Source organism: Pelmatolapia mariae, linkage group LG2 (assembly GCF_036321145.2).
Source record: "Pelmatolapia mariae isolate MD_Pm_ZW linkage group LG2, Pm_UMD_F_2, whole genome shotgun sequence".
NCBI classification, from domain to species: Eukaryota; Metazoa; Chordata; class Actinopteri; order Cichliformes; family Cichlidae; genus Pelmatolapia; species Pelmatolapia mariae.
In genome coordinates this window covers 34,228,737-34,249,455 of record NC_086228.1, presented here as the reverse complement: position 1 = coordinate 34,249,455, position 20,719 = coordinate 34,228,737, and the positions used below count along the sequence as shown (strand labels likewise).

The window sequence follows — 20,719 nt, the reverse complement described above, 5'->3', positions numbered from 1 at the left end:
CTAATGAATAAATTATCTGCATTAACAATGTCGATCTATGACTAAAACCCTTATATCGGGGCAGAAGAGAGATGTGTGAACCATCTTAGTTAATCTTTATCTTTGAATACAATCGCTGATACTTCTGGCCACCTTTCACCGTCGTCACACTTGATCACGATTCTGCGTGACGTGCTCGCGCCTTCTACGTCACGACCGTTGGAAAAGTGGACTGGGTGCGCGTGTCCAAAGCAAAGCAGACAAGTTCCATCCAGGCTAAAAATAGTTTACCCGGTATCGGTAGGTTGTGGTACACGTCTAGTGACGTCATTTGTGTGTGTCTGTGTGTGTGTGTGTGTCTGTGTGTGAGAGAGAGAAAGAGAGAGAGAAGGAGTAAATTGACCTTTTCCACAGAGCCAGCCGTGTTTGACTTAACGCTTTCACGCATATCCTTCCACTTTATTGCGGATGCATTAACACGTAGCTAGGTAACATCTGTAACTGCTTGTTTATAGAGTTCCGCGCGGAAAGAATGACTGTGTGAGCTAACACGGCAAGGGAACACGCGCGGGGATTTGTGCAAGTAGGTTTTTAAGGGATGGAGCAAGAATTTGCAGTATGAAGGAGGGAGAAGGATTATTGGCTGTAATTGTCCAGATAGAGAAAGTGTTCCAGTGTGTGCGTGCACCGGCCAGCCGAAGAAGGCTCGGGTTTGGGGAGGGGGGGATTAAGGCTGGGTTAGGGGGAGGGAGCTGCATGGATGACTCATACTGTATCTGCTGACACTTTGTGTGGACACAGCATTAGATATAATGATGTTTTCGTGATGAGAAGCGGTTGAGAAAATGTCCCCCCAAAACCATATGTCCCGACATTTGTGGCCTCAACCTCAGCTCAGCCACGGTGTAATACTGAGGTGATGTGGTAGCAGTTGAGTTCAGCGCTGACACGTCAAACACACAGAAAGGCCACATAATAAAGTGAGGATTTGTTGGTACACGCACAGGTTGCACGGCTGTGATTAGTTCGTCCTGTAAACTTTTATTCTTCTTATTGCAGGCCTGGCACGAACACTCGAATTATCCCTGACACTTGTTAACGCCCTCTTTACCACCACAACTCCACCATTGTTGTGAGAAGACTGCTGCACGCGCACTCATACGCACACGCGCGTGCACTCCCCAGTCATAACTGAATGACGGCAGGTCGCTATGGAAACTGCGTTACGCTCCAGGCGGCCGAAGGAGAAACAAGAGCGCGAGGACTCGTTTCATTCTTCATTTCAGCACCACGCGCCTCCCGGACAGCGCCCGAATGAACTCGCGCGCAGATTCTGGCAACGCATGCCTTATAAGGGACCCAGCCGCGTCAGCATCGAGTCTAAACGGAGCGGGCAGGGACTTCAAAAGAAAAAACAAAGCCAGTAGAAAACACGAACTCTCCGGACCTGTAGCTCGGTGGATACCCGCTGTTTCATCCCGCTGACAAGTCAGGAGCCGCTCGCTCCCTCAGATGCCTCAGCAACAGGTAACACTCAGCTCTGTGAAGTTTTTTTTTTTTTTTTTTTAATCCCGTTTTTAAGTTTTTAATTCTCACGAGTGCTGCCCTTTACCCTGACAGGCACTTCATTGCGCTTAATTGCCTCCACCTGCCACCTCAGGTGTAAGTAAGTGCGTGATTAGCTGATTAGAGGGAAGAGCACCAAGGCAGAATGAAACACAGTAGGGCTCTTGTATAGTTTCCAGTATATTCTAGGTAATAAAGGACTGTGAAACTGTACAAGCGGTGAACTATAACACCCGGCAGGTGTTAACTTTTATGGGAAAAATTAATAGCTGTATTTTTATTTCTTATTTATTTCTTTATTTTAGCAATGTACTGGTGAACTCAAGCACTGCATTTAAAAATACAGACGTTCTGCTCAGTAAATATTGTGTTATAAGCTCAGTAAGTAGCCTACTGAGTTGTCTTCCACTTCAGCATTCATATGTTTATAATATTTCAAAGAGATAAAAGTAAAAATCAAGGACTTGCATGCAAATAACATATATGTATCTATGTATGTATGTATATGTGTGTGTGTGTGTGTGTGTGTGTGTGTCTATATATAGGTATATATATAAAGGACATATATTTAGAGTATTCTAACCACAGGACTAACTCTTCTTCCTGTGTGCTACTTGACAGATTTTATACCCAAGACATTCACCTGAGTTTACAGAGCCTTATTGTTTGTTTGTACATGTAGCCCAGTGTGTATGAGCTTCTCAGATTTGTTGGGTTTTCAGTGGCTATAGATTATGTGTGAGCTGAGCCGATACGCCTGGATGAGTCACTCAGGCTGCAAGTTTGCAGGAGAGTGAGAAAGGGGGAGGGGGTTGTGGGGGAAATACAAGGGGCCAGTTGGAAAAACGCTCCCGCAGTGCCTCGTCAACATATTGTGTCGCTGTGCGTGTGATAAGTGTAAACATCTGGAGGTCTTTGTATCAGCTCTGGATGTATGATTATTTTGCGATGTGAAGTTTGCCTGGTTAAAGTGGGACACACGAGCCGATGTCTCATCCTTAAAATATATTTAGGAGCTCTGTGCTCTAAGACTCAACTTCTTTTCATCCTGGTAAGCAGTTCTTCAAAAAAAAAGCAACTTCTGTACTTCTGTAGCTTTATGTACGATCTGCACTTATGCTGATTTAGTGTTTGTTGAAATGCATGCAAAGCTTTCTAAGACGCCCCCATTATAGATTTTGTTTGTGGTTGTTACAGACTATAACCCTCTGGTGTCTGACTAAATGATACCAGAAAGCATCCGATTACTGCTCATTATTATCCCACTGTTTAGCCTGCTAGTATTGACAAATCATAGCATTTAGCTGCATTCAGCTGTAGCACTGAGTGACAACTATTGATTAAAGCAAACAATAGATCATAATGGGCTGCTATGAACCACAGTTGCACACTCGAACACGAGCACTCACTCGCCGAAACACTTTGACAGGCGCCCACAATCGCACACTCAGTCACTTAACAGAGACTCTTCAGGCTGACTTGGTTAGGCAAATAAAGGTATTGTGCAGCTTATTGAAAATATTTCGACTCTGTAGAGATTGATTAATGGAGTCTGGATGCAGAGGCTGAGTGTGTAAGTGCCAGGAGGACTGCACATGTTAAATGCCAAACAGCATAATTAGCTCATATTTAATTTCTCTTTGTTTCAATTTGGGTTGGAATTTTTTTTATATGTTTAGCACGCAGTCCCACAAATGGATGGAGTTATTGATTGTAATATGCACGCATCATGTGCTGCACACACGGCCACAAAAACAGATGTGTGTCTTTAATTAGTGACGTTGGTGTGATTAATGCAGTCTGCTGGTGATGACTCATTCAACTTAACCCTTTCTTGTCTGGTGAAAATAATAAACAAAGATTGCGTTTTATTATCTTTTATTATTATCTTATACAAAGGCTAAGTAAATGTTATATTTTGAGTTAAAGGAATTACACTAAATCCTGAGCCAGCTATTAATAGATGGAATGTAAATAAAGTGACTAATTAACACGTTGTAAGTCGTGAGTAGTAAATACTGTAAAGCGTTTCAGACTCTTTTTGTAACTCGACCACTTCCCCATAATTTGCTGTGACCTGGGTGAACAGTTGAAGAGTATTTATGCAAAGCACATCTGCGTGGTTTGCTCCATGTGTCAGCTTGTCAACACAGCAGTTACATTAGCATTGTGGAAAAGCTGTCAGCCAAGCTGTGACTTGCAGACAGCAGACTGGCAGAGAGTGTGCATATGAGTGATACTGTGTGTGTGTGTGTGTGTGTACGGGTTCGTACTATCCTGGTGGGGACCAAAATCTGACTTTTACTATCCTGGTGGGGACTTTCTGCACCGTGGGGACCAAAATCCAGGTCCCCTCGGGGTTGAAAGCAATTTTCACACTCAAAATGCGGTTTTACTGTCAGGGTTACAATTAGGTTATGGTTAGGTTTAGGGTAAGGGTTAGGGTTAGGCATTCATTTTTAATGGTTAGGGTTAGGGTAAGGGGCTAGGGAAAGCATTATGTCAATGGGATGTCCCCACGAGGATAGCAAACCAGACGTGTGTGTGTGTGTGTATGTGTGTGTGAGAGAGAGAGAGAGAGAGAGAGAGAGAGAGAGAGTTAAACACACAGCATATTTCATTGAGGAGCTGTAATAAACTCTCATTGTCATCCCTCCCTTCAGGGCAGCAGCATGTCTGAAAAGAAATCCAGTCAGCGATTTCACAGCCTGAACGCTGAGCAGGTGGAGGTTCTCCATCAGGTTCTTTCAGAGGTGGTTCCAATCCACGGCCGTGGGAATTTTCCCACGCTGGAGCTGCGTCCTCGTGACATCATCATTGCCGTGCGGGCCAGGCTGCAGAAGCAGGGAATCACAGTTAGAGATGTTCGTCTGAACGGCTCCACGGCCAGCCACGTCCTTGTCCGAGACAACGGAACAAGCTACAAGGACTTGGACATCATCTTTGGAGTGGAGTTGCCCACTCAAGAGGAGTTCCAGGTGAGATTACTGTAGCCTTTAGGCACCAGTTACCTGCGCTGACAGCATTGAATAAGCCGTGTAGGGGTTGCAAATGATTTTTACTGGGGTTCTGTTAAACATGATATTGTAATCCTAACCATAATTAATTTGTAGCTGAATCGATCATGCTTGTTTTAACTAGATTACACCAAAACCTAAACCACAGCAATGATTTTTATTTCAGTAGATTGTTGTGATTAGTTGTAGCTGTCATGCTGTTAACTTTTTGCCCTCCCAGGTGATCAAAGAGTCAGTGCTGGGCTGCTTGCTGGACTTTCTGCCTGCTGCAGTCAACAGGGAACGGATCAGCAACGCCACAATGAAAGAGGCCTATGTCCAGAAAATGGTAAAAGTTTTCAACGAACATGACCGCTGGAGCCTCATCTCCCTCTCAAACAACAGTGGCAAAAACCTGGAGCTTAAATTTGTGAGTGCGCTCAGGCGGCAATTTGAGTTCAGCGTAGACTCCTTCCAGATCATTCTGGATCGTCTTCTAGAGTCTTACATGCAGCAGGACTCGCAGCGCAAAATGAATAAGGTTGAAGTTAAGGACCAGCCTGCAGAGAATCAGAATAAATACTCTCCTTCCCTGCTGAATCAAGCAGCTGCGCCAGAAACAGAAAAGCCCACAGATAGAGACATTTTCGGTGAAGAAGGTGCTCAAAACAGCCAGATAAAACAGAGAGATGAGGTGCAGGAAAACAATTCTCAGACCGAATTCTCGCAACAAACTGTACATCCAAACCAGACAAAACACGCAGCACTGGAGAAAGACAGCAAAGAGAAAATACCTGAAGGGTTGAAGGAAGTGTCAGAGCACAGAGAAAACTTAAACGAGACAGGCCAGACATCTTTGTCAGAAAAGAAACAAGCCCCTGAGGAAGCTGAACCACCAGCTCAGGTTGAACATGAGCCAGAGCTCTTGGAAAAGACTGAAGGCTCAACAAAGGTAGAACATTTAAAGCAAGCGAAGCCCTGTGACGACTTACCACCAGCACATTCAAACCACGGAGAACTCTCTGTCCAGAAAGAACTTGCTAACCACACAAAACCCCCTGATGAACAGAAAGAACTAGCAGAGCAGATGGGACAGTCTGAGATGCCAAAAACCTCAAACGAAACCCAGGGAGAGTGTCTGAACCTTAGAGAAAACCCTCGCAGTACAGAGCAATCTGATAAAACAAACGTATCTAAGTCTTTCGGAGAGTATGAGAGCAGCAGTGAGGAAGATAAAACACAACATGTGCCAGCTCTACACACTAGTACATCCTCACACAAGTTAGCAGATGAAAGAAATGCAGAAACAGAGGAAGAAATAGAAGAAGAGAGGAAAACTGACACAGAAATATGTGAAATCACAGAGAACACACAGGGTATTGATTGTTCCTGCTCCTCCTCTTCCGCTCTCACACTTTGCAGCACACAGCTTCCCGACACACAGGATTTGCCGGAGATTGACAACACACAACAAACAGAAAACTCAGAAAAAACACCTAACACACTTGATGCCGCTAACCCTCCAGATACTCAGGATATTTTACTTCCACCACCTAGCCTTTCTTCTGACAAAAAGACCTCCTCTGCTCCCCCTTGTAAGGCCTCAGAGAGACTATCTCACATGGTGGTGCTCAAACACTCATCCCCCAAACCCCCTCGGAGGATGTGCAGAAAGGTCACCCCCAGTCCTAACCCCAGCTCACTCCCCGAAAACGAGTTACTCGTTTCTGTGCCCTGCCTGGAGTCAAACCCTCACGCGAGCCCCGAGATAGCCTTTAACACAGAGCCAACTGCTTCCAGTTCAAACTCTACAGCTACCCCAACAAGCACCATTCCTTTTCAAACTAATTCTGAACCTAGTCCTTCCAGTAACCTAGCTTCAGATCTTAACTTTAGCCCAGCTCCGGATCCAGCCCTTGATATAATCTCCACCTCTACTCTGAATTCCATGTCTGCTTTACCTCAGGACCCACCAGTTTCTCAGTTAGCCACAGAAGGCCCAGGTGAAACGGCTAATCAGACCCCTACTGAAACACCAACTACACATGTGGATTTCAGTGAGCCCAGTCAGTCCTCCCCTACAGAAACTGCCAAACAAGTAGAGCCCCTTGACTCAGCGGACATGTTAGTTTCACAATCAGATCCTTCTAGTTCCAGAACAGAACAAGAGACCAAAAAGATGGCTGTGAATCAGCCAAGTGACAGCCCGCAAGGGTCCGCCTTCAGTTCAGCTTCTCCTGTCCACTGTGTTACACCTCCTGTGTCCTGTCTCACCCCTCCAGTAGTCAGTCTGTCCCCTCCTTGCCTAACTCCCCCACCCCCCATCCTCAGCCCTCCCCCATGCCTGACCCCTCCATCTCACTGCCTCTCGTCTCCGATGCTAAGCACTGTCAGCCCTGCTACTAGCTTTAGCTCTCCAACCCTAAGCTTCAGCCCTACCTCATCCTGCCTCAGCTCGCCTCCTTACCTCACCCCTCCAATGCTCAGCTTGAGCCCTCCACCACTCTGTCTCACCCCCCCTTCCCCCTGCCTGAGCCCTCCCCTCCTCTGCCTCACTCCACCGGTGGAGTCGGAGGACCTTGTACCTCAGGTATCTTCAGACATGGAGCCTTTGATACTAAACACAGACAGTGATGAACAGATTAAAGAGTCTTCCCCTCAGCCGGGAGTTCCTCTCTTACAGTTGGAGGTTAAAAAAGAACATGAATATATCTCATCTTTGCCTCAGGTTACTGAGCCTGTCTCTTTTCCAATCACAATCCCAAGTTCCACCTCACATGTTCTGCCTCACTCTCAGTCTGAATGCCCCGGGGAATCTGCCTCTCCAGAAGCCGCTGAGGCAGCCAACTCTGTGCCTGAGAACAAAGAAGCCCCTGAGGTAACCACAGACACTTCTGAGCAGTGTGACTCTCCTCAGGCATCTGACTCAGTCCCTGCTGTCGAGGTCCTGGCGGAGAGCATGTATGGTGACTTTGAGGCAGCCATGGACCACCTGCGCTACCGCCTGATTGCTACCAGGAACCCCGAAGAGATTCGAGGTGGTGGCTTGTTGAAATACAGCAACCTGTTGGTGCGAGACTACCGACCAGCCAGCGAGACTCAGATAAAGACACTGGAGCGCTACATGTGCTCACGCTTTTTTATTGATTTCCCTGACGTGCAGGAACAACAGCGAAAGATCCTGTCCTACTTGAAGAACCATTTTATCGGCGAGGAGAGAAGCAAGTACCAGTACTTGATGACGTTGCGTCGTGTGGTAGATGACAGCACAGTGTGTCTGATGGGACACGAAAGGCGTCAAACACTGAATATGATCACAGTGCTGGCACTGAAGGTTCTGGGAGAGCAGAACATAATACCCAACACAGACCATGTGACGTGCTTCTACCAGCCTGCCCCGTACCTTGCTGAGCACACTGCCCCCTATCTAGCAGAACCCAGCTACTGCAGCTACTACATACCCCAAGGGGGATCAGCTCTGCTGTACCAACCTTACCCTTTACACCTGCACCCGCAAACTGGACTTGTGTAAAACATGCATGGATATACATGTCATTACACAAAATACACAATTGAGCTAGGGGATGGTGCTTGCCCCAAAGAAAAAGCTTGAGAATGGAAATATAATCCAGGGATAAACTGTTTGGTCTATAATAGACCTATGGGGGTGGGATTGAGTGGGTTTTTACACTAAACTCCCTAAGTACTCTGTAAGGTTCTAACATGATTATATGTAATTATCTGGGCTTTGTGGAAAATAATAATTCTTCCGATATTGTTAAAAATTCCAGAAAATGCTGTATGCACTACATGAGTCATAGGCCCTTGGTCTCCCTGGGAAACCAAATGTGCTGTTGACATTCTCTCTCACACACACACACACACACACACACACACACACACACACACACACACACACACACACTTCCAGGGTCTTAAATTCTTGTAAACTCTTTTCATGTTCTTACTGTGTTGTTCTTAATGGGTTTGTTCAGAATGTGGACCTTGCCTGTGGTTGATATTGTGCATGGATAAATTAGGACTGTTCACTGCCAAATACTGTGTGACTACTATGCTTCTTAAACAGTTTAATGTAACTTTGTTATTCCTTTACCGAAAGAGGTGTATTCCAAAAAAAGGAGAGAGGGATAAGTCTACTAGTGTGTACAGTATTTTTATCAAAACACTCTCATACATATAGACACACATACATGCATACATACATAAAGAGATACAAGGTAACGCATATTACTGTATACACACAAAGTTAGACAATGCATGAGTAGCTTAAAAGGTCACATCCTACAATCAAAACAAGGCTTTTAATTTATTAAAAATTGATCTATTTTTGCAAGACTTTCCAAGATTACACTCAGTGGTAAAAAGACTGATTAGTTCTTACAAAAAAAGTCTAACAACATTGCCTTTGGAATAGACTGTACAGCGTATTGATTACAGTATATCGTGTGAAAATACACTGCATTGTTTTCAGGTAAACTGTGTTAAGATGTGCTGCTTGATTCCTTTCTGTTGTGGAGTCTTTTCTGTAATCATGTGAAGTATTGTATCATCTAGTGTTAATTTAATTAATACTGCGGTTTACTCTATGGAGGCGGTCAGGTTAAAACCATCTTTGGGTCATCTCTAAACCTGGCAGATGCAGCTCTGTCTAAACCGATTTGCTTTAAAACTCACGCTACTCCTCTCAGCGTACATTGGCTTCGGCCGATTCGCAGCAGAACCCACGTGAATCAAGTTCGGATCCACCTCAAACCTGTTTGAATCTCAGTTTGAAACCGTGCAACAGCAACTATGACCAAAGATGGTTCGGTAGGGAAATCAAGTGCCTAAATGTGAGACATCATTGGCATGTCTTTATCTCACTGCACTGGGGATGTTAATGGGGTGGGCCTGGGGCTGGGTTGGGTGTTTGTTCAGTTGTTGACCCCTGTTATTGCTGCCCATTTTGATGTCTTCTTTAATGTAGTCCTGTTGTAGTTTCTGTATGTACATTTTGATAAAATAAAGGGGAGACTCGACAAACCTTCACATGTGAGTGAAACTGATTCTTTTTTCCCCCTTTTTCAAATCAGTTAATGCTTCGACTGCAAAGAGAAAAAGAATTCCATTATCGTATTTTCCTGCCTTTTCGCACGCACGTTCATAACCTCACGACACTCCCGAAATGACATGCTGTCCAGCTTACGTATCCTTCCCCATGATTACGCTCCGTAATGATCCACTTAAGCGTGACCGACAAATAACGATGGTGCCCAGGAGAGCGACCCAGAGCTGTAAAATTCTGTCTGTGCGAGGCCTCTTATCACAAATCACCTGTCCTTCTGATGTGTTTGGACACAGATGACGCATGAGCTACGCAACACAGCAGGCTCAACAATGTGTAAATGTGAGGAGAGTACGGTTCATGAGGTGTGAGAGTGATAGGGGAGAAAGGAGAGGAGGGGGACGGCGTGTGTGTATGTTTGTATGGGTTGGAATTTATGATGCTACGGGGTCCTAAATCTGTTTACATAGTCATCTTTATGAGGACATAAAGCAATTTAAATCACTATAGTATAAGATGGGGACATATTTTAAGGTAAGGTGATAAGGTTAAGGCATGTCTCTAAGAAATGACTGTAAGTCAAGAGTCCTCTGAAGCCATGGTAACACAGCTTTGTGTGTGTTCTTCTGATGGGAATATTTGTGCAGAGGCGGCATCAGGTGGTCCCTTTCCCCAGCTAGTAATTGAAGAGACTTACAGTATAATGAAACAATAGGACTCCCTCCTTACTCCCTCATTCCATCCTTTCCTCCCACTTCACACCACTGATAGGTCATTGGCACAGGGGGAGACGAGGTGTATCTTGCGAGGAGGCTGTATTGCCATGGTCACGCAGCATCTATTCCCACACAGTAGGGCTTGCACACGCACGCGGCTTTCTGAGAGGAAACGGGAGCATGTGATCTAATAGTGTCTGTATCAGTGTTTCACAGACCTCTGAGCTACTCATGTCCACTCAGGGTTTCCATAGAGACACAGACAGGGAGCACTGTGGGTGCAGAGAGCATGACGGAAGACAGGGAAGACCCACACACCAAATGAGGGGGAGAAAGAGATGGGAAAAAAAACAGGAAGAAGGAAAAGAAGGTGGGTGAGGTGAAAAGATAGTGGACGGAGAAGATGTATGGATATATAAACGGAGCTGAGGAGGAGACGGAAAGCAGGGGACGAGGAGTGAGTGAGGTGGGAGGGGGGTGGGTTTATAGATAAAGCCAGGCGAGAGAGGAGCAGGAGCATGGGAGTTTGATGGGGAGAGCGTGGGAGGTTGTCAGGCCTTCAGTCACAAGGGAGTCACCGTGAGGTGGCTGCAGTGACGGCAGCAGTGATGTCAGAGCAGGAACACACACACATGTCCACACACATCTGCATGCACATCAATTTTCCTAATGGTCTGCCCACCCGTCCACCCTCAATAAACATTTTCAAACTCGGTGTGACAAAAAGAGAACATTACCCACACATCTGCCTTTGTCTCTTTCTGTCCCTCACACACTCAGGCCAATACATTTGATTAGATGATGTTCTCAGCACCATTTTATGAACACAATATGGGTTCTAGTTTGGTATGCTCACATTGCCTAATCTTTTTATACCTCAGAGTTAAATCTGGAATCGCTTGTGGGCACATTTAGCCTCTGCAGGGGAAAAAATGTTTAAAAAAAGAAAAGCAAAGCATCAAGTTGGGGTTAGCGGAGGCTTAAGGGATGAAACATGTAGCTCTGCCTGAAGTGTGTATTAAGATAATTAAGGCTGCCGACAAATGTATTCCCCCTGCTCCCACTCCCCCCATCATATTCCCATGAATTAATTTTTCTGCTCCTTTCTCTCGATTACCCTTTAAAGTCTCCTGCGAGCGACTGTAAGAGTCCAAAACCAGTTGGGATGGCTTTATTTGCCTTTGCAGACAGAATTTGTCTTTTAGTGACTGAGCAGTGCAGAGCAATAAAATGGACACACAGTATTCACCATTCATATATTCTTTCTTTCATTCACTACAACCTCCCCCTTCATCATCCCCCTCCCTCATCTCCTACTACCCCACATCCCACACCCATGTCCTCGCCCTCCTATCTACTGTGTTCCTACCCACCCACCTGCTTCCATGGCTGCAGTGACTCAGTCCTCTTCCAGCTGAGGATACATGAGAACATTATGTGGGGGGGAGGAAAAAAAGATAAATACTCAAAGAAATAAAGCAGTCAGAAAGACAAGTGTCTGCTGCATCATTAATGCTACCCACCACACCCACACACCCAATTCCCCCACTTTAGGAACACACACAGACACACGCCGCCCCCGCTCTGAAACGGATGCGCTCTTACTTTATCCGGTAATTCATCCTTAAAAGCAAAAATTGGGCAGGCAGCGTGGAGTGTTTCAAAAATAGTTTTTTCATTTCTCTAGATAGAAGTCTGTGTCGTCACGACTCTGTGACATGGATGGATGATTTCTTAAAGGCGAACTTGCCAAATGCACGCCTTACATGGGCCCTGAATCAGAAAACCTTGAGGAATCAAAGCTGTCGATCATATCACTTTCTTTCTCTCCGAGCGGCGCCAACCCATCTGTGATGTTTTTCACGCTCAGCTCGCACCACGATGGCTTTAACTTCCTCTTAAAGTAGTGGAAAATTGTGCACCGATGTGGAATATAGTGGCAGACAATTATGTTTACTGAGCGGCTGTCTGTGCCTCCCGCCTGCCTACTTCACTCTTAGTTATCAGATTTATTCAGGAACCCGCGGGTCAACAAGACCTTACTTCTTTTTTTAATTATGCAAACTAAATTCAGCATAATGGATTGTAATGGTGGCTGTGTGGCAAAGACACTGGCTTACATAAGAGGTGATCAATCAGGCGGACGGAAAGGGAGGTTTAAGACAGGGGGAGGGGCCCATTTTACTGAGAAAAACATGCAGGTGGCTGCTGTGAGTTTACCAAGTGTTTTGCTTCATACAGCAGCACAAGTGCTGCTATGTAGCTGATGATGTATTGTGACATTCACTGACGAATTCCAGTTTCTGTGCTCAAATCCTTCAAAAAATGTCAGCTTTTAGAAAGTCGTTCTTTTCATGTTCAAGACAAGATGCTGTGGATTCCTTTTAGACTCTTCACACCCTCTCATTTAAATGAACAGTGGGGTACAGTTACCCAGCATTCAACAAGATAACCCATCTATGTGCATCAATAGCATGCCTTAATTGTAGTCATCTTCTTTTCATTCTTCCAACAACCCCCTAATGCTATCTTGTGTGATATTGAGTAAATTCTTGGTTATACATGAAGAATTTATATTTGCTTGTTTCGATTCCCTCAGTCAGCGATAAGATGGCACAAGAAGTCTACAGTGGCCGGGACTGAATTCAGCGGAACCTTCATCTATTAAAAGGAAGATAATTCCACATTACATATACACAGCAACTTTCCATCAGATCTGCACAAAAACAAGAGTGGTGTAGAGCGTGCGCTGGAGTCGGCTTATATGCCAGTTTTTTGTTTCTTATGGAAATTTTAATTTAAGTGAGTGCGCTCTCTGCAGAAGGTTCAAACAAAGACTTCGCTGACAGACTTGACAAGTTCGAAAAACTTAGAAGAAATTTTAACAGAATGAACAAAACATATATATGTTTACATTAATCTCACTAGAAGGGATTCATTTTTTATTTTTTATACTTTGGTAAAGATCTGAGTGTCTTTAAATGCCATCTGTGGCGCCAAACAAGATTTTCTTTCTGTGTAAACAACAGAGCAGAGATCCTGCGCTCCGCGAGCCGCTCAGAGATGAAACTCAGTTCTGCATGTCTGAATGTGCCTGTGTGTGTGGATGGATGCGTGAAGATGTGTGTGTGTGGATGTGGTGGAGAGGGTGTTTGTGTGTGCTGATGTTTATGCCTGTGATCCGTAGGACTGCTGCTGTTTGCAGTGAAGCATGTATTAGCATGGGACTGGAAGAGGAGGGGAGTGTGTGTGTGTGTGTGTGTGTGTGTGTGTGTGTGTGTGTGTGTGTGTGTGTGTGTGTGTGTGTGTGTGTTTTCACTGATTGACGTCACAGACGCCCACTCATTTCCATCTTGTCTGTGTGCACGGAGAGAATAGATCCCCATCTGCATCCAGCTCTTCTCCCCTGCGCACTTCCTCTCCTCTCTTCTCTCCTTCCCCTCTTCTTCCTCACCTCCCGTTACTTTCCTCTTCCTCTCTTTCTCCTCCTGCGTCTTCCCATTCACTCCTGAACATCCCACCCCCATCGAGTACAGATAAACAAGACAGTCGAATACAAACAGTTGTTTAAGACAGCCAGACAGCAGCATCCTCTCACAGCAGCCCGTTATGGACCCGTGCCACTAAACATCTGCTCATTCCAAGCATCCCCGAGGTCCACATTCGACTCCAGCTTTTCCATACAAAATGTGAACCTGAACCTGCTGGCACCTTGTGTGTGTGTGTGTGTGTGTGTGTGTGTGCGCGCGCGCGCGCGTCCTCCTGCTTTACGCGTGTGCAAAAAGTGTGACGTCCTTTCCACAACAATTGCTCATCCACATTCACACAGTGCTCTTCCTGCTGACGACAGGGCATCATTTAAATCACTTCCTCGCAAAAGGTCATCCTCATTCTTTTTTACTCAGAGAGCACCCCACCCTCCATCTCCTTCCATGTAACACACACCGAACTACGCGGGGAAGATGTGTGCAAACATGCACAGTCCCTGACCAGAGGGATGCGGACAGGGGGAGATAAACGACGGGAGCTGAAAACGCGTGGGATGACAGAATAGGCTGTGCAAATGTTTAAAAAAATAAATAAAAGGGGGAAAATGGGGGTGGAGGCTATTTTAGTCAACAAGCCTGCCAGGAGTTAGAAAGGACAAAGTGAGAGTAAACACTGGCGGTGGAGGGGGGTTCATGCACGGCGGGGGCAAAGCAGCCTTGTGATTACTCAGACCAGACAGTGAAAAGACACAGAAGAGGATGAGCAGGCAGACCGGCAGATGGGCCGAGAGACAGATAAAGCAGGCAGACAAACATTCAATTTCAGCCAGAGCAGGCAGCAAGCACACACAGGCAGAAGATAAAACAATATCGGTAGGGGCTAATTAGAACTTTGATGTCCGATTGCCTTAAGAGAGGGCTGCATGTTTGGTTTGTTTGCGCGTGTTTGTGTGTGTCTCAGTATCAAAGCCGTTAACGAGTCAGAGGGCTGATCACAGGAGGCAGGATGAATGGACGGATCAATGAGAGTGTAAGAGCTGAGGAATATCACAAGGAGTGCACAGATGAAAGAAGGTGGTGAGCAATAAAAAAGAGACCACCCTGGCTGAGATCTGAAACTTTCTGTCTGATCAATAATGTATTTCCTTTAGTTTCCTTCACTTATCGACGGATCTCACACACAGAGGCTGCGAATTAATCGCCTGGGCCCGACCGTGTGCTTTTAGCCGGCGCGGCTCAAGTCACACTAGATTGAAAAGTAAATGCATTAAACAGCAGCTGATGACAAGAGGATTAAAAGCCATAACGAAGCGAGATGTGAATAAGAAGGGAAGGGAGGTAGAAGGAGGCCTTTGAAATGCTTTTATTTTTTATTTTTTTGCTCCATTAAGAAATGTGTGAGTCATCTCTCAGAGTAAAATAATAATAAAAAACATAATAACACCTTTTAATGTATGAGTTAATCAAATGTAAGGTTAATCAAAGCTCCACATGAGGCCATGGGCAAAGAGCCGGCGTTTTTTTGTTTTGGTTTCTTTTAAGGTATGAAATATGAGACAAGACTGACATCTAGTGGCGGCGAGGCGCAACGACGCTTAACGCACAGCAAGACATCGACAAAATGGAGCCCAGTGCTCGGCCATGACAATGCAGGTCAGAGGGACCGAGACTGCTGCACAGCATAGCGGAAGAGAAGGGGGGAAATAAACCAAAACTAAACAAAATAAATGAATACAAATTAAAATCGAGCGTCATATTGTGCAGTGATTCACAGATAAGTGAAGTCACATGAAGAGACAAAGCTGAAGCATAAACCAGAGGAGCTGCTGCAGGCTGTTGCACCCAGTCCAAGCCTGAAAAACAATGCTATGTTACAAACACACACACATGCATGTGTCTTCATATACTTGAACTCACAGCAGCGGTTGACTTTGAGGCTCGACAGAACGCAGCAAGCGTGCACGCTCACACAGCCAGTGCTGCAGGCAAGTGCACATCAGAGTCGCCCATTCACACCGTGTTTGCTCAGCAGACTACAAGCATCTTCTTCACCATTCTCCTGCCAGGCCTTTGACATGAACCGATGCATGAAAGCTTTGTACGTGCAACCTAAATATGGGGCTCTCTTTAAAGCAGGTTACGAAATAAAGCAGCGACTTCTTCTTTCTTTCAGGGTCGAGGTGAATGTGGGTCACAGCACTCACGCCAGGGTTTAACGTGAGCGTGTTAAGCCCTAAAGGGGAAGGAAGAAGCCGGGCAGATAGGAACTGTCTGCATCCAGGCCCTTTTTCTCTGCCAGAGAGGATGTAGAAGCATGACTTTATTAAAGCCTTTGCTCAGTTACTGGGTATGATGTCCTCTCACTGGTGCATTTTAGAAGGATCGATCAGTGGGATGAACAATTAAGGTCTGGCTGACCTTTCGCTGACCTGACCTCCCTTAAAGAGTCTTTTGCAACAGATATTTGCAGTCTGGGCTGTAACAAACACATGCCTCGAGTAAGTTTGGAGGATGTGTGGACTTGAGTGTGTAATCAGAGAAAGGAGGAGGGATGAAATGTGGAATCTATATCCTGCAGCAGCTTCTCTTGAAGGAAATACTGGATTTTGCTAAGTGGCAAGGATGTTCTTGTTTAAAAAAAAATGAATGCAGTCATTTTTGATTATGCGTACAGATAGATCCCAGGAGGCTCTTAAGCACAGTTAATAGTGGAAATCGCATGCTTTAAAGACACAAGCAGGCTTTATATTTCAATTCAAAGACAACACATGGTTGCTTTTACCTACAAAACGAGCACTCGGAGCTCGGGTTTTGACTCACAACCCCATCCCCGACCCATTTTTCCCATTCATTTCCCTTTATTTATCCCACTCTGTCTTCAAAGAAAGCAAACTGGACACTCCGATTCGAGGAAAATTCCCAGGACTTCTTTTTATTAAGAGAATTTCAGAACATAAGAGAGGGACCGGACACCTGCATATATTTTTTTTTCTTTTTTTTTTCCTTTTTTTTGTCACAGAAGGATTCCAAATTCAATCGCTGTTAAAAAACCAAAAAAACCAAACCAAACCAAAAAAAACTAAAACAAAAAACAGTGTTTAGAAAAGCTGGCGTGACAGCGTGGATGGAGCGGGAGCTGTTTTGTTTTGTTCTTTTTTTTAGAATTTTTTTCCTCTTTTCTTTTATACACGCAGGGTCGTCTAAGGAGACGGATCGGAGGCAATCGCCGTTCTCCGGAATGTTTCACATGTTCGTCTTCCTCTTTCTTATGGACAACACGCTAGTAGTTTTTCGTTTTGTATCTTTTTTTCTTCTTCGTCAAAACACAATTTCAATGAAAGAAAAAAAAGACCATGAGACAGAAGCAGAGAAACAAAAATGAAAAAAAAAAAAGAGGAGGGGACTCACTGCACGTTTATAGAGGTCTAAAAGGAATCGCCCACACCGACATGTCTGAACCGTTGTAGTAAAAACGTGGATAAAAGGGGGGAGAAAGGGGAGGAGGTGAGGAAGAAAAGGTCTGATTTTTGTGGAGGAAGAAGTGAAACAAAAAATAACACAGTAATACACAACTCACAACATAGCCAATCCGGCAGGGACACGCTTTCTACACCAAAAACAAGCCTTCAACAATCATGAAATGCCATTTAAAAAAGATTTTAGTGTGTTCATTTCGCTTGCAGACACTTTGATATGACCACTGCAAATCTGCAAGGCGCTCCATAATCAGCTTTGCTTTTTTGTGCTAAAAATCTGTACGGATACTTATAAAATCATTGATAAAAATATTCCTCTGTTAACAATACGCCTTGGAGGGAAACCATGTGAGAGAGACTTAGAGGGGGGGTGGGGTGGGACTGGCTGGCTGGCTGGGGTAGTTTTTTGGGTGGGGTGGGGGGGAAGGGGCTGTAGAAGATGGAGGAGGAGAGAGTTTGGGCAGTGGTGCTACTCGGACTTGGCCTCCTCCTTGGCCTCCTCGGGAGCTTCCTCCACCTAAGGGATGAAGCAGAAAGGCTGAAGTTAAAACTTTATTACTTTTTGATGAAATCGTGAAATTACCAGGTTTGTCTAAAAAGGCCAAGGGGAGGGGCGTCCCCCTGCTCACACACCTCGTTGGTCTTGGCCTCGCCGTTCTCAGAGTGGTTTTCCTCGTTCGCCTCTGCCTCGGCGTTCTCCTTCGCCTTCTTGGTCTTCTTGTCCTCCTTCTTGTCGTTCACAGCCTTTTCTTTCTGTTCAGGTTTAGACACAAGCAGTGAGCATGCTGAGCATCTACAAACGCCCTCCCTCCACCCTCGAATACAACTTCATTTAGCCTCTCACCTTCGCCGCCTTCTTCACCTTTGGTTCCGGCTTGGGCGGGGCCGGTTTCTGGGGAAAGAAGAGGAAAGCGATGTGGAAACTGCTACGCTTGAATACAGCAGCGCTACAGGAGTATCTATGATAGTTTAGAGCCTGTTTTTTCCCGGTACTTCTGAATGTTCATGAGGAATTTGGTGCATAAAAGACATCTTTAAACCCCTAAAATGTTCCTGAAAAGAAACTTCTTTGAATAAAGACACAGTGTGTCGATAATTTGCTTCATTAAGAAAACAAAACAAAACACAGGCAATACTGGGGCTCGATTATGCCAGCTATTGGCTTTTAGTTAGTATTACACGTAGATGCATGTGAACACATCTTTGAGGTTGATTTTGGCTGTTTTAACTCACTGTAATGTTCATTAATCCTGCTTTAATTGTGAATTTAGGCAAATTAAAGTATATCTGAGACATTTATAGTAATTTTAATGCACTCTAATGCACTATATAACTGTTCTCAAGGCACTGCTATGCTTTGTTATGCAAAAACAACTTGTTGAAAAGTTTTGCTTTGCTGGAAAACGCAGTTCTTGCTCCTATGCACTCAATTTAAATATCTGCATGTGCTACACTTTTAGCCGCTCTGCTTTGTTTGGGTTTTTTACGTGTTCATTCTCATCAGGTGATGTCGGTGAGCGTGTAAAAGTGTGTGCCATCTTACCGCCGATAACCGAGCTGATCTCCTCTGGGGCTGAAACACGACAAGAGGTTGTTGTTAATGTGAGGCTTTTATTTTGACAAGCAGGAAGCACAGACACACAGGTATTTAATCTAAAAATTTTATTTTCCCTTTTAATCTCTCACATGCCGATTAAAATCTGAATTTAAATGGTGTGCGAGAGGTGCAGCTCGCCGTTTCCTTGCTTACCTCCTCCTTTTCTCCTGCCTCTGCTCCGTGTGCCTGAAAAACACAACACAACAGCTTTAAATGAGTGACTGGAAAAAATAAGAGCTTAGCTGCTGTTCATATCAACAGTGAACAGATGCTGTGCGACCTGGACACATATTAGGATTGGTCATAGAGGTGCTGAAAAAACTTTTCAGTTTCAGGTGAAAAGCAAAGTTCATTTCAAATACAGGTGGGTTTAAGCGATTTACAGGCCAGAAATGCCGGCTCCACGCCTGGATTCCGACGGGGGCTGTGAGAGCAGAGCCATGCGGGTCTCTGAGGCCACATTTCGAGGGTCCAGGCCTTGCTTTCCCCTTCCACGCCCCCCCATCTCTTTCTCTCATTCAGTGCATGGAGCTGAGATTTGAAAGCTGGCGCGGGAGTCTCTGAGAAGGGGGAGGGACCAGGTTTAACGGGCTCACAGGCGCCACCGGGCGGCAGGCAAACGCCATCGCAGCCATTTGGGACCGCGAACAAAGAGAGAAAATATATAATTTTATCGAAACGCGACGACGAATGTTTGTTTTCGCGGTCAAAATGCAAAGTAAAGCCACTAAGGCATTTTCTGGCGCCACTTCGGGCCGGTTTGGAGCCCGAACGGCGATAAGCGAAGCGTTTGTTCTCGGTAGGTCGGGCGACGAAGGTGGACAAGAGCTGCAAAGCATGGCTGCTGCTTGTGCTTTAACTGCATGGAGACCGAGAGAGAGACTTCTGACTCCCCAAAGGACAGCGGCTCGCACACGAAAAAGGCGTTTTAAAGGCCGTGTCCGAGCAGGAAAATATTCGCTCTAACACACAAAAAATGCAGATTATATCTAGAAAACAGGCAAAAAATTACCAGCGAAAAATAACCGCTATCCGTTGCGTTATAATTAAGTAATGTCTCAGAGGGATGTCTTCACAATCGTTTTCATTGCATTAATGGCTGCTATCCGCCTCAAAGTATTTTTGCTATTTTCGTAATACGTACCTTTCTCTTGGGCATGTTGATCTCTTGGAGGGTTTCGTTACAAATACAACTAAAAACTGTTTTTTTCTCTGTGGGATCAGTGCATGTGAAGACGAGTGTCTCCCTTATGCTCGGCAGTGTAGTAAACACACTGGAACAGAGAGGCGAGTGGTTGAATGGGGGGAGGGGTGCGGCTAAAGGCATGATTGATAGGCCCTCGGCCAATCGGGTGACGCCATTCGGGGCTGCAGAACACTTGGAATTTTGGAGCCGGTGATGTTGAGGGGTCTGCCGCGAATGGCTTGTTCTTGCAGAGGGAGATGGGAGGAAGCCTGCAAAGAAGGGGGAAAAGGCTCGCGTTCGAGGACATGTTTGCCTTCACACGAGTGAGCCGTGTTAGTGTGTGTGTGTGTGGGAGAGAGAGGGAGGGAGCCGCATGCATGGTTCATACAGGCCCCGGCGGCAGGCAACATGCCCCCAGTGCGAGCCAGGCATCCTCGCTGGCTCTTATTAAAGCACAGGCTCGCCTCTGCAGCGGTCAGCGGGGGGAGATTTAACCATAGATTCACTTCGAGTTTCAGTCCAATATGGCGCCCACTCCTCCCCCTCCTCCTCTCCGACACTTTTTTTTTGTCAGTCGGCTTTCCTTAAATTCGTTTCAGGGGAAAAAAAAGGCCTCGCGTCGACTGCTCCAGACGCCTGCAGGGGGCCCA

At 45.4% G+C, this 20,719-nt stretch overlaps 2 protein-coding genes across 3 annotated transcripts; one reads left to right on the top strand and one right to left on the bottom strand.

Moving 5' to 3' along the window:
- Positions 1 to 781: 781 nt before the first annotated feature.
- Positions 782 to 9,576, top strand: LOC134645632 (uncharacterized). Of its 2 annotated transcripts, XM_063499167.1 has the most exons (4): positions 782 to 959; positions 1,039 to 1,506; positions 4,209 to 4,523; positions 4,783 to 9,576. In XM_063499167.1, the coding sequence occupies exons 2-4, from the start codon at positions 1,492 to 1,494 to the stop codon at positions 8,071 to 8,073; spliced, it is 3,621 nt and encodes a 1,206-aa protein (XP_063355237.1). In that variant the 5' UTR covers positions 782 to 959; positions 1,039 to 1,491; the 3' UTR covers positions 8,074 to 9,576. The 2 variants fall into 2 exon arrangements, with proteins under 2 accessions (XP_063355237.1, XP_063355229.1); XM_063499159.1 differs by having other exon boundaries at positions 782 to 1,506.
- A 7,139-nt stretch (positions 9,577 to 16,715) lies between these two features.
- Positions 16,716 to 20,161, bottom strand: hmgn6 (high mobility group nucleosome binding domain 6). The gene is made up of 6 exons (XM_063499131.1): positions 20,028 to 20,161; positions 19,037 to 19,069; positions 18,830 to 18,859; positions 18,131 to 18,178; positions 17,920 to 18,039; positions 16,716 to 17,803 (listed from the first exon to the last, which is right to left on the bottom strand). Exons 1-6 carry the CDS (start codon positions 20,040 to 20,042, stop codon positions 17,756 to 17,758), a joined length of 294 nt encoding a protein of 97 aa, XP_063355201.1. The 5' UTR covers positions 20,043 to 20,161; the 3' UTR covers positions 16,716 to 17,755.
- Positions 20,162 to 20,719: the final 558 nt, after the last annotated feature.

Coding starts and splice junctions, on each gene's coding strand:
- LOC134645632 (XM_063499167.1), top strand. Junction 4,524..4,782: donor CCACTCAAGAGGAGTTCCAG/GTGAGATTACTG, acceptor TTGCCCTCCCAG/GTGATCAAAGAGTCAGTGCT.
- hmgn6 (XM_063499131.1), bottom strand. Junction 18,040..18,130: donor AGGTGAAGAAGGCGGCGAAG/GTGAGAGGCTAA, acceptor AAACCTGAACAG/AAAGAAAAGGCTGTGAACGA. Junction 17,804..17,919: donor GCGAGGCCAAGACCAACGAG/GTGTGTGAGCAG, acceptor TTCATCCCTTAG/GTGGAGGAAGCTCCCGAGGA.